Source organism: Dendrobates tinctorius, unplaced genomic scaffold, assembly GCF_039654945.1.
Source record: "Dendrobates tinctorius isolate UK_male_01 unplaced genomic scaffold, ASM3965494v1 ptg000177l, whole genome shotgun sequence".
NCBI lineage: Eukaryota > Metazoa > Chordata > Amphibia > Anura > Dendrobatidae > Dendrobates > Dendrobates tinctorius.
In genome coordinates, this window is record NW_027361844.1 from 8,151,568 (window position 1) to 8,168,570 (window position 17,003).

General features: G+C 44.5%; 1 protein-coding gene across 3 annotated transcripts in view; it reads right to left on the bottom strand.

Annotated features, from left to right (window-relative positions):
• CDK15 (cyclin dependent kinase 15) overlaps positions 1-17,003 on the bottom strand; it is a 425,222-nt gene that overhangs the window by 124,186 nt on the left and 284,033 nt on the right. For all 3 annotated transcript variants that reach the window (XM_073551521.1, XM_073551520.1, XM_073551522.1), the window contains one exon: positions 6,275-6,414. In XM_073551521.1, coding sequence (XP_073407622.1) covers positions 6,275-6,414 — 140 coding nt within the window. The remainder of the gene's footprint in view (positions 1-6,274; positions 6,415-17,003) is intronic.

Here is a 17,003-nt window from a genome sequence, read left to right on the forward strand (position 1 = left end):
CAAGTCCAGCTCACCCTCCCAGACACTATGAGTAGGTCGAAAAAGTACTCAGTCTCTCATCCGCGTACACTGGGTTTGAACGCCCACATTGCCAAACTAATCTCGTTTGAGATGATGCCCTATCGGTTGGTGGAAAGCGCAGCTTTCCGCGAACTCATGGCCTATGCAGTACCACGCTATGACCTACCCAGTCGCCACTTCTTCTCTCGCAAAGCCATCCCAGCCCTCCACCATCATGTAAAAGACCGCATTGTCCATGCACTCAAGCAGTCAGTGAGTGGAAAGGTGCACCTCACAACTGATGCATGGTCCAGTCGGCATGGCCAGGGCCGTTACATGTCCATCACTGCGCACTGGGTTAATGTGGTGGATGCAGGGTCCACAGGGGACAGCGGTGGTGGGACAGTGCTGCCTAGCCCACGGTATAGGAAACAGTTGGCTGTAGGCGTTCGACCCTCCTCCTCCTCCTCCTCCAGAAGCGAAAGATCGTCCACAGAGTGCAGTCGTACGAGCACTCCATCTGCAGCTGCCACTGTTGCACACGAGGTGTCCCCCTATCGAGCAGCTAGTGGAAAGCGTCAGCAGGCTGTGTTGCAGATGATGTGTTTGGGTGACAGACACACCGCCGAGGTGCTGGCCGAGTACTTGAAGCGACAAACTGAGTCATGGCTGGGCAGTGTACATCTTGAGGCAGGCAAGGTAGTTAGTGATAACGGCCGTAATTTTGTGGCAGCCATAGCCCTTTCAAAACTCAGCCACATACCTTGCTTGGCTCACACCTTGAACCTGGTGGTGCAGTGCTTCCTCAAAAATTATCCGGAGTTAACAGCCCTGCTCCAGAAGGTGCGAAGACTGTGCGCGCACATCCGCCGGTCGCCTGTACACTCCGTTCGTATGCAGAAGCTGCAGCGATTGCTCCACCTTCACAACCACTGCCTCATTATCGACATTGCAACAAGGTGGAACTCCACCCTGCACATGGTGGAGCGGCTGTGCAAGCAGAGGCAGGCCATAATGCATTTGTGGGAGGATACACGGCCAGGCACTTTGAGAGCAGACATGGAGTTGACAGGTGTGCAGTGGTCGAAGCTGAAAGACCTCTGTAAAGTCCTTCAGTGTTTTGAGGAATGCACACGGCTGGTAAGCGCAGACGACGCCATCCTAAGCATGAGCATCCCACTTATGAGTCTGCTCATGCAAACTTTGATGCACCTTAAGGAGCAGGCGTCTGCAGCCAATGTTGATAAGGAGGAAGAGGAGGAGGGAATCCTTGATGACATTCAGCCATTGTCTGCTCAGGGACCTCTCCTGGACGAGGTGGAGGAAGAAGAGGAGGAGGAGGAGGATGATGGGGATGATTACTTAGGGGAGGAGGATGCATCTCGTGGGGCAAGTGAAAATGTTGGCGTGGCAAGGTCTGGTACAGGGTTTGTGCGTGACTGGAGGGATGTGGATTTGCCGGAAAGTGCTCCTCCAACCAGCACTCGCAGTGCATCATTGACACCGGGAACATTGGCCCACATGTCAGATTATGCCTTGCAGATCCTAAAAAGGGACCCCCGCATTGCCAAAATGATGAACGATGACGACTACTGGTTGGCCAGTATCCTGGATCCACGCTATAAAGGCAAATTACAAAACATCATGCTACAGGAGAACCTTGACCTAATATTGGCTAATAAACAAGCAACTCTGGTAAATCCGTTGCTTGAGGCATTCCCAGCACACAGCAGCGGTGATGGTTTTCACACGAGCCGTACGGGCCGGGGGCAGCTTGGCAGAGGTGTTCATGGTGCACACAGCAGAAGTGGCGTTGGAGACAGGGGTTTCATGACAATGTTGTGGACTGATTTTTCAAGTACCGCTCACGCAACTGGTAATACTGCATCGATGGAAAGTGACAGGAGACAGCAGTTGTCAACTATGGTTACAAACTACTTTTCCTCCCATATCGATGTTCTCCCACACAGGTCATTGCCCTTTGACTATTGGGCCGCTAAACTGGACACCTGGCCTGAATTAGCACAATATGCCTTACAGGAGCTCGCTTGCCCAGCTGCAAGTGTGCTATCGGAAAGAGTCTTCAGTGCAGCTGGATCAATCCTGACAGAAAAAAGGACCCGTCTGTCAACCCAAAATGTGGATGATCTAACCTTCATTAAAATGAACCATGCATGGGTTTCCAAGGATTTTGTCCCACCTTCCCCTGATGACACATAGGGTGACAGAAAAATGGCTTGCTTTCGTCCACCTCTTCCTGGGACTTGACCTATTTCGCCTTTTGCATCAGCTGAATGTCCAACATCAACATATGCCACTTTCTAAAACTCCCTAACTGTGCTGCCTCCCCCCCCCATGGCCGGGGTCACCACCTAGCGCATGACACCGTGCGAGTGCCGTTGCCCTGGACAGGTGGGTAGGCCGACTCTTGGGCGCGGGCACTGGCACAGGGTCCCTCATAGTGCAATCAAGTGTCTCTGACAGTGGTGGTGCACACCTGCCGTCAGACACACCGCCGTATTATGAGGGGCCCAGTGCCAGTACCGACGCCCACGAGTGGGCCCCCCTTGCTTGGGCAGGGCCCCAGCATTTGCAATCTTTACCTCTCCCTGCTCCTCCGCTGTGTAGTCTGGGCCGTCAAATCCATACTGTGCCTGACACCGTCTGAGCCTGCCTCCTGATGTATAGACATATATTTTGAATGTGTACACTATCCATACATGTTATCCGGGGATACGGTACCCTTTCTCACCTTTGTGCAATCACGTGCAAGCCATACTGGGCCTAACACCGTCTGAGCCTGCCTCCTGATGTATTGACATATATTTTGAATGTGTACGCTATCCATACATGTTATCCGGGAATACGGTACCCTTTCTCACCTTTGTGCAATCACGTATAATCCATACTGGGCGTGAGAACGGCTGGCGAGCTGTTATGCAAGCTACAGCACCTGTGGTTTGCACACGTAAGTTTTTCATTTTTTCAGGAATGACGGTTAGGCCTAATTCCAGAACTGCGGTTGACCTGCACTTACTGGGAAATCATCGTTCGCGGGTAATAATTGTAATCAGTGATCCCCATCACTAACGTTGTTCAGCGGGTTATCTGCACCTGTAAGCGACAAACGCTGGCCTTTTCAGTGTAGCGCACATGCAGCCACGGACATGTAAGGGCATGACACACCAGTTATTGGCCAATCTCATGTGCCAGAGCCTCACGTGTCCCTCTAGTAAGCCGGACTCGGACCGCGGGGCATGACGGAGTCTCGTTCGTTAACGGAATTAAGCTTGCAATGTGTGCATCTTTTCTGTAGCTGGCATGGTTGAGGTTTCCCAGGTGGAGTCGAATTTAACCGTAGGCTCCACTCCTGGTGGTGTCCTTCTGGACATTCCTTTAAGGTTCAGCTTTGCAACCATACTGCCCACGTAAAATAAACACTTTGCCTTCATGAACGCTGTTTGGAGGGTCATGACTCGTGGGAATAACGCCGCCCAATCAGTTAACCTGCTAGAGAGATCCTTCGTTGCTCCCAAGCATGACATCACACTCCCTAGGAGGAAGGTAATGCCACTGTGGCGACCGTACTCCTGGGGGCGACACAAGTGCACTGATGCCCAGCCACTGCTCGATGAATCTGCTGGTACATTGACCCAGACCACTACATTCCCCTCGCACACTACACGGCCTGAATCTGACCCTGATGAAACTCAGGTTACCCTTCCCATATACAGTTCCATCTTACACGGTGACAAAGAGGAAGCTGCAGATGAAAGTGCAGGTTCGGCCCACCCGCCATCAGACACACCACCGTACTATCAGGGGCCCTGTGCCAGTGCCGTCGCCAACGAGTGGGCCCCCCCTGCTTGCTCAGGATCACAGCACTTGCAAGGTTGAAATACTGTGCAGTGAGATGGAAGATGGGGACGACGAGGAGTCCAGACTAGTACAGGGATTCCCTAGCGAGGAGACTTATTTGATTGTTTTCAATGTTGGGACAGCAATTTTTGGGGAGCACTATACTCTGGAGAATGATAGATGGGGCCCACCATACACTGGAACATTCCAAAGGTGGACATCAGACACTGGAGCAGCATTTACAGGGCCCATTATACACTAGAGCATTAGAAATGGGGCCCATTATGTTTGGAGCATTATTTGGGCCCATAAGACAGTGGAGCTTCATCCATGGGGACCAACATATACTGTAGCATTATGTGTAGCTCATCATATACTGTTTCAAACATTATATGGGACCAATGATTCTGTATGGAGAAATAGATGGGCCTCGTCATGAGATGTAAAAAGTGAAGTATTTTTCATTGTACGATACCGCTATTTCTCTGCCGTATCGGAGCATGATGATTTGTGGTATGTGTTAAAGGGGCGCTCTTTCACCCAGGGCACATGAAAACCTGGAGCCAGCCCTACCCCCCCACAACTTTAGCCAAATAACCCCCATTTTTCAGTGCGTAACTTGTATTATGAAGTTAATTAAGGTTGACAAGCTTAAGTAAGAAGAATTGATGCTTTTGGCATTCAAATGGGCACTGTAGGTGTGTTTCCTGTCCTCCTCTCACTGCCGACTTTTATTCCCCATTGACTTACATTGGGTTTCGTGTTTCGGGACGACCCCGACTTTTGCCTATAATCGGCCGATCTTGCTCGACCCGACTTTTGGAAAAGTCGGGTTTCACGAAACGAAACTCGACCCTAAAAAAACAAAAGTCGCTCAACTCTAATCACCGAACAAACAAGCACATCACTGGATCGTTGGGTGATTGAACCATGTATACCAGGATGTAATTCATTGTTATTACAAGCACATTGTCGCCATGTTGGCTAGCATCAGTATTTGTCGTCCTGTGAAACAGGCCAGTAATTGAGCATCAATCGTCTTGTATCAGATTTGCTAAATGGACTTTTAAAAGTTCCCTAGAGATACAACTAGAAAGAGGAACTGAATCGTTTCCTTTAGCTACAGGTCTATAAAATGCAGCAAGGTAGATAAGAATATAAAATCCAACAGTCAGTCTCCTTTTCAACAGTCTGTAGTCTAGATTCTATTTACAGATTATAGTTTGCTGGCAGATTCCCAGGACGTCCACTGCAGTGAACCTCTGGTATATTTAGATATCTAAAGTAAATTGTATTTGAATTTTATATACCTACAGACAAACTACATTAGCTTTGCAGGACAAGCTCATGATTGTAAACTAGACAATAGATCAAGGAATTGTATGTATAGAAAGTCTGTCATACACCTCCATTATCAGCACCGCTGGGTTTATGAGCAGTAGCAGTCAGCCATCATCAGTCGCATGTGGTTTTATAACAGATTGTATTCTGACAATAAAGCAGTAGATACAGACTAATGTAGGCAGAAAACAGGATGACATTAGAAAGGATAAATATATTACTATCCACTCCTAGGTTTAGCTCTGAAAACTGCATGAAAGAATTGATCAAAAATTGCATGTGTAAGACTGCAGCCTCATACGGTTCTGAAGTAATTCACTTACTGACATAAAATATATCATTTTGTATATGTACAGTATTTTAAATACAGATTTTCCCCATATATAGAACACCCAAAAGTACTCACCCATTACACCAATAGTCAAAGTCTCTGATTCATCAAAACGTTTACAAAAAAACTTTGAAAAGTTGAAACATTTTTGCGCAATGTGAGGTTTTGATAATGTTGCAACTTTTGAAGTTTTTACACTATTTTCACCCAGCTGTGACATACTTGGTGGAGCTGGGGGAAGGATGGGGGTAGGAAATAGTATAGCGAAACCTGTTTGTGAAATTCATGACAAACATTGGTCGCTCCTTATTCCACCAATCTTACTCCAGTCACTAACTGGAGTAAGATATGTGGTAAGGCGAACATCACTTTGCATCTCATCCGATCTATTGAAGAGGTCGTCCAGGCTTAAACTACTAGTCTGCTGTCATTCTATGGGCCTGCAGACTTGTGAATCCTTACATTGCAAGCACTGCCTGCTGTGAGGATTTTCGAGTGCTGGAAGTGGCAGTCAGGCGATAAGCATTCTCCCGGCCACAATGTGACTAGAATATACACTGAGCGAGGTTGTGCCCATCTAGTCAGAATGTGGCCAAGAGTGTCCATATCGCATACTTGTGGCCACATGACCACAGCTCATGGCGGCATAGTCCACCCCGCCACCCCATCAATACCACCGTGAAAATTTACGTTGTTGATGAATCAGGGGCCATTTGATGACAACATAACATAGATGTGTCCTACCGTCAGATAGCTGGTAAAGTTGACAAGGCAATGTGCTGAAGAATTTATGAAGAAGGGCATCGTCAGCAGAAATCCTTTCTCGAGGACAACCTTTCAGTATCTTATATGCAAGATCTTCTGCCCCCATAGTCCTACTCAATCTGGAAAACAAAATGAGGTTTACATTCAGGTCAGCAATAATACCAAAATAAGACTAATTAAATAATGTCAATTATTATACACCATACATTGTATTTTATAGTATTTAGTATCGTGCACTATAGAATGTCAATATGTGAAATAAAATGCTATTCTGTCCCATAAATGCTAATGGGCACACATTTATATGCAAAAGAAGCAAGTCTTAAATGTCATTTATAGTAATCATATTAGAAAGATACTTTTACGATCAAACCAATGGTCTACAGTGGGTTCTTTGTACAATATTCATGAAAGAAAGGAAACTGAAGGACACAAGATACCATTTTACGGCCATTTTATGAGAGAACATACCGTTCTGGGTGCTGGAATTTTTTTTTAAGACACTAGATTACTATAGGGTATATCTAGAGCCAGATTTCTGTTGAGGCTGGACCTGCAGGCTATTGAAGGAGACTGATGCTATCTAGGGAAGGATTGAATTGAGGGGTACAGATAATTTTATGGGATTAGGAGGAGACAACAATAGTTATTTTTGCTTGGTCAACAACATAAAGACAATAGGACAGGGTGGAATACAGAATACCTTGTGTACTATAGTAATTTCAAGTAAAGATCAGATGTCTCAGAGGTTGTGCAGCCGGGACGCACAGCAGCTGGGTATTAGTTTCATGTGAGCAAATCCATTTAATAGACAAACTATAAAACAACAAGGGTTTCTGACCGCTAAAACCAAGAAGCAATGACATATTGTTTGCTGTAAAACACAATAGATTCCACTTATCATCAGCTGTCGGAGTAATGTAGAACAGCTTCATTGGCCGTGGCACGCTCCTAGCTTTGGGACACAGAATTTCAAATCACTAACCAATGTTGTTAGATAAACTCAGACCTAAGCTTATCAAGTTACTGAGGTATCCTGGGTATGTGTGACTAAGTAATTGAAAGAATCCATTCAGCATGACTTGAAAACAATGTATAAGGAGCTGTGAGGGCTTATCTTATTAGTGTGTAACAAGTGAGACAATGCCAACGTCCTAATAAATGCTGCTCAAGTGGGAATTATCACCGAATTCAAGAGTTTATTTAGAAGTGTATAACAGTTCAATCTTCTGTGTGTTATAGGGCTAAAGGAGAAAACTATTGTATCCTTTATAATCATAAAAATAGATAAATTGGTCACTTAAATTAATCATGTCTAGTGATAAATAAATCGCCCAAATATGTCTCGTACTGTTTCAATTAACAACTTTTTTAGTGGGGTTTTCAGGACTAATGGATCAAACGTCGCACTATAATAAGGGTGGCCATACACATTAGATGACTGTTGGTCCAATAATGCTTCGGCCTTCTTAGTCAATACTCCCATATACGAGATCCGTACGGCCAATCTAAAGTATGGTGGCTTCACATTCCTCTCCTATGGATGTAATTGACATCCGGAGAAAGTGAGAGAGTAGCCACAGCTCTCACTTCCTCCGGATGTCTTGGTTTGTCTGAAGGAGAAAAGATTGAAGCCACCACTGATTGGCCACAGGAATCAAGGACCTCAGGATCGTTGGAACAGCGTTACCATCGTACCGAGTATAAGTGTTATTATTTTACTTGGGGGAAACAGGGATTCAGAGGGAGTTGTGCTAGTAGTGGACAACCCTTTTAAGGCCCCATTAGATGGGCCAATAATCGAAAACAAGTATTCCTTAGATCATTCATTCCCAATTATCGTCAGGCAATCACTCAACAAATGAGCAAAATATTTGTCCATTGGGTGCAATTATTTTTAAGAAGGCTTAAAAATCTGCATTCTCTGCAGCACATCGTCTTCTGTAAGCAGAATATGCGCTGACGATAACATGATATTATATTAACATGATCATATTAATAATAATTCTCAGCGCATAGAAGAGTGTCTATTCAGGTCTGTAAATGACTACTGATTGGCTACATGCAAGCCAGCAGGGCTCATTTCCACGCGCTAACAATGGCTATCAAACAACTGCTGATCATTTACCCGCAAGCCGATCATCAGTCGTTTACTGGTCTGTGTAAATAGGCCGATTGCACTTCTGTGCACACATACAATTGTTAATACGATTGTTCTGTGTGCATAGAACATTTTGTAATCGCCAGCACAACACGTGTCCACACATCATTATGTGCTGCTGAGAAAAATGGATTTTAAACTAGATTAAAAATCAAGACAAATAAGATTTTTCCTTATTCGACTGGTGATTGACGACCTGTTTAGAAGAGCCAATAATCTGGAAAGAGTGATTATTGACCAGTCGAAATGAGCCTTAACAGCTACAGTCGCTGCACCATGTTATATTGAAGGAGGAGTGATGCTTTGTTACAATCTGTGGAGAACATTTATGTCAGTCTGCTCGTGGGGAAGGACTTGTTTGTAATTTTTCTTTGAATTTTATTTAAAGTCACACCTAGAAAATATGGCTAAAGTCTGACATTGTCCATTAATTATTAGTTAATATTATTTTTTAGAGAAAAATATAATAAATAACTCACAATATTTGTATTCATTACCACCATAAATGTACCAACAATCCAGAGGAAAGCATGATGCATGTGGGCTAAATGGACACTTTAATAATTAGTGCGAGTGTAGTCAAGTAAAGTGGCCCACATTTCACCAGAAGAGTGTCAAGTTCACAAAGTTGTTGAGGGTTGGATATATATTTATATACAGTAAAACCCGTGACGTTTGCTTGTGTCCGTATGGGATGACCTGGTTTCAGCTATTGAGTATCTTCAGCCAAAACCAGAGTGTTTACAGGAAAAATGCTGTGTAAAGTAAGTGCATGCATTTTTTCGCCATTCATTTAAATGGGTGAAACACGTTGAAATAATTAACATGATGCAGATTTGAAAAATGCTTTGATGGTTCAAATCTGCAAGAAAACAATAAGCAGCATGTGCATGAGATTTCAGATATCACATTCACTTTGCTTGTACTATAAAACACTGTTTGTTTCCTCAGCAAAACTGCAGTGTGTGAACTAGCCTTTAGAACACTTTCATGTGGCAACATTCTATTGAGTGGGAATTAAGAGAGAGTAGGTTTTAAATATAGTAGAGCAAGGATTTCCCAACCTTTTGACCTTGGGAGCCACATTCAGTTCTGAGAGAGGGTTGGGAGCCACATCCAGAGCCCCAACCAATAATGACATCAAGCTCTCGCCTCTCTTGTGGGTACGCTGAGATTAACCCCTTTACTCCCAAGGTTGGTTTGCATGTTAATGCCCGGGCCAATTTTTACAATTCTGACCACTGTCCCTTTATGAGGTAATAACTCTGGAATGCTTCCATGGATCCCGGTGATTCTGACATTGTTTTCTTGTGACATATTGTACTTCATGTTAGTGGTAAAATTTAATTTATATAACTAGTGTTTATTTGTGAAAAAAACGGAAATTTGCCAAAAATTTTGAAAATTTCGCACTTTTCCAACTTTGAATTTTTATGCTCTTAAATCATAGCGATATAGCACTCAAAAAAACTTTATAAGTAACATTTCCCACATGTTTACTTTACATCAGCACAATTTGGGAACCAAATTTTTTTTTGTTTGCTAGTTATAAGGGTTAAAAGTTGACCAGCGATTTCTAATTTTTACAACACCATTTTATTGTTACGGACCACATCACAATTGAAGCCACTTTGAGGGGTCTATATGATAGAAAATACCCAAAAGTGACACCATTCTAAAAACTGTACCCCTCAAGATGCTCAAAACCAGATTCAAGAAGTTCATTAACCCTTCAGGTGCATCACAGGATTTTTTTGAATGTTTAAAAAATATGAACATTTAACTTTTTTTCACAAAAAAATTAGTTCAGGTTCAATTTTTTTATTTTACCAAGGGTAACAGGAGAAATTGGACTGGAAAATGTCACGCCGTTCTGTTTGTATTTGATTGTCGGCGTGACAATGCATGTTTTTTGCTTTAACCCCTTACTCCTTTGCCCCTAATTTAGCTGGGATACTGCTGGCTTTTACCTGTGTGGAGCCTGCTCAGTTCCCTGCTCTGCTGTGTAGCTGCACATGTGGTGTTAGGTCTTTGCTCTGCTGCTTGACCTTTCACATGTGCGGTCCCTGGTCGCCGCTGTGGAAGATGTCCGCGGGTTGTGAGGTCATTTGCAGCTGATGCATGACTTTCCACGTGTGTCTAGGCTTGCAGACAATGCCAGGTGCACTAGGCTGCAGTTCCTGCACTGATTGTGCTGCAATGGTTTCTGTGTGTGCTTAGGGCGAGCGCAGCCACACCTTCCCTGCTTTTATCAGGGTTAGTGTGTGTACTTGAAATGCTGTCCCCAGCCAATTGCTGAGGGGCAGCTCCTTTATAAACTTACCTGCCCTATGGGCAGGGGCAGAGCTACTCACAAAGCTCCTGGACGGTGTCATGTGGCTGTGTCTCTGGACCTTGTCTGTCTCGGTTATGGTACCAAATTCCCTGCCTTGATTCCTGTTACCTCGCCCTGCCCTGGAGGCAGTATATCTGGGCCTGAATCCCTGATCCTGTACCTGTCATATACCTGACCCCGTCTAAATTCGCCCTTGCCTAGAGGCAGTGTATCCAGGCTTGAATTCTTGATCCTGTACCTATCCCTTACCTGACTATGTCTGAACTGTCTGCTGTGTTATGTTCCTGGAATCCCTCTGTGTTTGGAGCCCCGCACCCAGTGACTCTGAGACTCTTGCAACCGGTGTTCCTGCTGAGCATCTATTATGCTCTGCTCTGACTACCATGCGGTGCTAGCTTCATGCAGGCCCAGCAATCCTGTGGTGTTAGTGCCATCACGCTTGAGTTCCTTCCTAGGTCCGATGCCTGGAGCCTAATGACCGCAGTCTGGAACCTGATGACCGCTGCCTGGAGCTGGATGACTGCAGTGGTGCCTGTTATGAATGGGAAACCGAGGAGGAAAAAAAGACAACAAGCTAAGTCTCAGAAAACCAGAGAAGTTGGTAACTATGCAGATTGCAGATCCCTGATCTTAACCGCACAACTAGCAGCAGTCGTGGAGCGTTCCTACGTTGGTCCTAGACGCCTCGTCACAACCGGAGAACTACATAAGCCTAAAGCAGGAAAAGAGGAAAACTAACTGCCCCAGAGCAGACCCCAAAGGACAGACAGCCCCCAACATATATTGACGGTGAAACAAGATGAAAATACAAACAAAGGCAGGAAAATAGGCTGAGCAAACGATGGGGCCCGGCTAACTAAAAAGGACAGAAAAGGAAAGGCACTGTCTGCAATCTGCCAAAAAAAACCTACAAAAATATTGTCCAACACTTCTGATAGCAAAATTAACCCTGAAGTCACTAGACTTCTAAACCTATATCAGCATTCTGAAATATTCTGAGACAGAGCAAAAAAGAGGCCAATCCAATAAGGGACAAAAAGCAGATTGGCAAATACTGATTAATAGGAGTGGAATTTCAGCATAGCCCCAGCAGGGGCAGGCTGATTACACAAAAAACTGAATTGACCAACAAGCGCAAGTGTGAACATTAGCAAAAAACAAACTTAACTTGAGAAGACTGGAGGAGAGCTGAAGTCCAGGACCTGAGAAGCAGACTGAATCACCAGCACCCGGATAGGGCGTCGGCTGTCTTATATCCAGTCTGATACTCCAGAGATCCAATCGTTATCTTCCTCATCAGGTGGCAGATCACTACCACTTAAACCTATCGCACTACCTCCTGTCACCACCAGAGGGAGAACGGAAGGGGAACTCTCAACTGGTGGAGCAGAAAATGAGTTCATGACAGGTGCCTGTAGGTCGTGTTGGATGTCCGGAACCAAACGACTCCCGTCTGATGTCTGCCGGTGACCCTGATGTCCTGCCTGCGTCTGGATGACCTCGTGTGTCCTGGTGACCTCGTGTGTTCTGGTGACCGCTATGTACTGTGACTTTACTTTATTTATACCTGAAGTTGTGCGGTGTCATCAAGTCCTATGTACCCTTGTCCACATGCTCAGCTGCCACAGAATCCCGGTCGCTGCCCTTCCCTAGTTCGGGTAGGCCCAGGTCCCCCTCTGTGGTATAGAGGGTCCATATTGCGTCCCCGGGGGATGCCCGCCCCTCGCCATCGGCGTGGAGGCGCCTACTATGCCGCGTCTGCGGCTGCAGTTGTGACAGAAAAGTTACTGTGCAATTTGTCCTGAGTACGCCGATACCTGAGATGTGGGGGGGAACCACTGTTTGGGCGCATAGCAGAGCTCGGAAGGGAAGGAGCGCCGTTTGACTTTTTCACTGCAAAATTGGCTGGAATGGAGATCGGACGCCATGTCAAGTTTGGAGAGCTCCAGATGTGCCTAAACAGTGGAAACCCCCCACAAGTGACCCCATTTTGGAAACTAGACCCCCCCCAAGGAACTTATCTAGATATGCGGTGAGCACTTTGAACCCCCAAGGGCTTCACAGAAGTTTATAACATACAGCCGTACAATTAAAAAATCATATTTTTTCCACAAAAAAGATCTTTTCACCCCCAATTGTTGTTTTCCCAAGAGTAACAGGACCCCAAAAGTTATTGTGCAATTTGTCCTGAGTACGCTGATACCCCAAATGTGGGGGTAAACCACTATTTGGGGGCATGGTAGAGCTCGGAAGGGAAGCAGGGCCATTTGACTTTTTGGGCTGGAATTGAGATCGGACGCCATGTCGCGTTTGGAAAGCCCCTGATGTGCCTAAACAGTGGAACCCCCCCTCCCCAATTTTAACTCCAACCCTAACCCCAACACACCCCTAGCCCTAACCCTAGCCCTAATGGGAAAATGCATTTTTTTTTTAAATTTTATTATTTTTCCCTAACTAAGGGGGTAATAATGGGGGGTTTGATTTACTATTTATGGCAGGTTTTATTTTTGGCAGCTGTCACACGCTAAAAGATGCTTTTTATTGTAAAAAAGCTGGACAGACATCTGACTGGGATGATTTAGCGAATCCTGCTTTGAGCAGGGGGTTGGACCAGATGGCCCAGGAGGTCCCTTCCAACTCTATGATTCTATTCTATGAAATAGTTTTTGCATCACCACATTTTGAGAGCTATAATTTTTCCATATTTTGACCCACCGAGTCATTTTTGCGGGACGAGTTGATGTTTTTATTGGTACCATTTTCGGGCACGTGACATTTTTTGATCGCTTTTTATTCCGATTTTTGGGACGCAGAATGAACAAAAACCAGCGTTTCATGAATTTCTTTTGGGGGGGTGCGTTTACACCGTTCCGCGTGTGGTAAAATTGATAAGGCGGTTTTATTCTTTGGGACAGTACTGTTACAGCGATACCTCATTTATGTCATTTTTTTATGTTTTGGCGCTTTTATGCAATGAAAACAATTTTATATAAAAAAAATTATTTTTGCATCGCTTTATTCTGCAAGCTATAACTTTTTAATTTTTTCGCTGATGACGCTGTATGGCAGCTCGTTTTTTGCGGGACAAGCTGACGTTTTCAGCGGTACCATGGTTATTTATATCCGTATTTTTGATCGCGCGTTATTGCACTTTTTGTTCGGCGGTATGATGATAAAGCTTTATTTTTTGCTTCGTTTTTTATTTTTTTTAAGGGGTTCAATAAAGGGGTTAACTAGTGGGACAGTTTTATAGGGTGGGTCGTTACAGTCGCGGTGATACCAAATATGTGTACTTTTATTGTTTTTTTTTTTATTTTCAAAAAATAAATTAGGAAATATTTAGCAATTTTTTTTATTGATACACATTTATACACGGATTCCATGCATTTCCGCAGCAGAAAGACACTAAAAACACACGTGTTTTTTACACTTTATTTTTTACTTTATTACATTGTCCCAGGGGGGACATAACTGTCATGTGACAGATTGCTGATCTGTCACATCACAGATCTCTGTGACAGATCAGTGATCTGTCACAGGCAGTGCTGCAGGCTTCCTCATGCCGGCGCTTTACAGGCATGAGGAAGCCGCCTCACTGCAGGTCCCGCCGCCATTTTGGATTCGGGGACCTGCAGGGAAGGAGACCCCCGCAGCAGCGCTGCACATGGCGCTGCTGTGGGGGTCTCAGGGAAGCACGGAGGGAGCCCCCTCCCTGTCGATGCTTCCCTAAACTCCCGGTACACTGCGATCGTGTTTGATCGCAGTGTGCCAGGGGTTAACATGTCGGGGGCAGTCCGTGACCGCCCCTGACACATGTGCCGGGTGTCAGCTGTGATAATCAGCTGCGCTCCCCCCGTGAGTGCAGCTGATCGCGCTAGACATACTATTCCGTCCTTGGGACTTAGATCCCAGGTCACATGGACGGAATAGTACGTCTAATGTAGGAAAGGGGTTAATGTGCAGACTCTTACCACAGACTTGCGTTACATGTGGAAAATTTGTAGGTAAAAAACACTCGTGATTTTAGTGCATTTCTGCTACAGAAACACAAAAAGAAAGCTTGTAATTCCAAATAATCGTATAAATAAAGTTTTGTCAAAGCCAAATACTAGGAAGCATAAAAAACAAAGCAGCTTTGTTTAAAACATGACATATCAAGAAAAATACAAAAAAAGTAAAAAATGCGATAACATATGCAAAAAAAAACGCCCTAAAAATGCAATGAAAAATTGTACATAGCCTAATTTACTTAATAGGTGTAGAAAATCTCCTACATCAGCAACTCATCAAAAGCTCGTCATGGAAACAAAGCAGTAACACACTGAAAAGATTGATGTGGTGCATCCTGAAAATGCACTGTAGATCAATTTATGCAACAAAAAAACAACTAAGAGAAGCATGTGTGAATTACGGGTCCGCAAAATTAATGGACATGCTGCTGATTTTTCCGCTATGCGATTCCGCAGCGCAAAAATCCGCAGCACTGGCACAGCAACTGCGGAATCACATAGGATTGCATGGGATGCATTTTGCTAGCTTTTTTAAAGCGTTTCTGCAGCGGCAAAAACCCGGCGGAAACACTTTAAAGCGCAACGTGGGCACACAGCCTTAGTCTCTCACAGTGTTGGCTAAGGCTACATTCCAATGATGAGCTGTTGGTGAGTTTTTGATGCTGCAGAATTTCTGCACTCATTATTTAAGTTAGGTTACCTGTGATCCTTCATGGCATTTTTTGTGTGCGTTTTTTTAACGTGTTTTTATTGCATTTTTGACACTGCGTTTTTTTGTCTCTTGTTGGTGTGTCATGTTTTAAATGAGGCTGCTTTGTATATGATTCTTCCTGGTATTTGGCTTTGACAAAACTTTATTGATACACATTTATATACGGATTCCATGCATTTCCGCAGCAGAAAGACACTAAAAACACACGTGTTTTTTACCTGCAGATTTTCTGCATCTAATTCAAGTCTATGGCCGGGGTCACACTGGCGAGGAATACGGCCGAGTGAGAGGCGCTAAAAGCACGCATTAGACACGGACCAATGATTCTCTATGGGGTCCCTCGCACCAGCCGTATATTTCTCATCTGTATTCTACGGTCCGTGCCAATCGCAGCATGCTGCGATTGTCAGCGTACTACGGCCGTAATACGCCAATGCAAGTCTATGGGTGCGCAAAAAATACGGATTACACACGGACCACACATGTGACTTGCGAGAAATACGCACCAGGTGTCTTTTAGCAAAGCCGGCAATTCAGTGAGCTATACAGTAAACTCACACTGACAGGTTTAATAAAGAAACGAAAGAATAGATATAGACACACAGAATACATATATATATATATATATATATATCTATATATATATGCATTCTATGTGTCTATATCTATTCTTTGGTTTCTGTTAGAAACCCTGTCATAGGGCTCCATTATATGTCCATTTTGCAAGCCTGCGAGAAAATCTCGCCATACGGATGCCATACGGATTACATATGGATGCAGACATGCGCAAAATACACGACCACACCTTGCTTACAGATGACATACGGAGCACTATTTAGGCCGGAGTCACACTGGCGAGGAATACGGGTGCGTGAGAGGCGCAAAAAGCACGCATTAGACACGGACCAATGATTCTCTATGGGGTCCCTCGCACCAGCCGTATATTTCTCATCTGTATTCTACGGTCCGTGCCAATCGCAGCATGCTGCGATTGTCAGCGTACTACGGCCGTAGTACACCAATGCAAGTCTATGGGTGCGCAAAAAATACGGATTACACACAGATCACACATGTGACTTGCGAGAAATACGCACCAGGTGTCTTTTAGCAAAGCCGGCAATTCAGTACGCTATACAGTAAACTCACACTGACAGTTTTAATAAAGAAACGAAAGAATAGATATAGACACATAGAATACATATATATATATATCTATATATATATGCATTCTATGTGTCTATATCTATTCTTTGGTTTCTGTTAGAAACCCTGCCATAGGGCTCCATTATATGTCCATTTTGCAAGCCTGCGAGAAAATCTCGCCATACGGATGCCATACGGATTACATATGGATGCAGACATGCGCAAAATACACGACCACACCTTGCTTACAGATGACATACGGAGCACTATTTAGGCCGGAGTCACACTGGCGAGGAATACGGGTGCGTGAGAGGCGCAAAAAGCACGCATTAGACACGGACCAATGA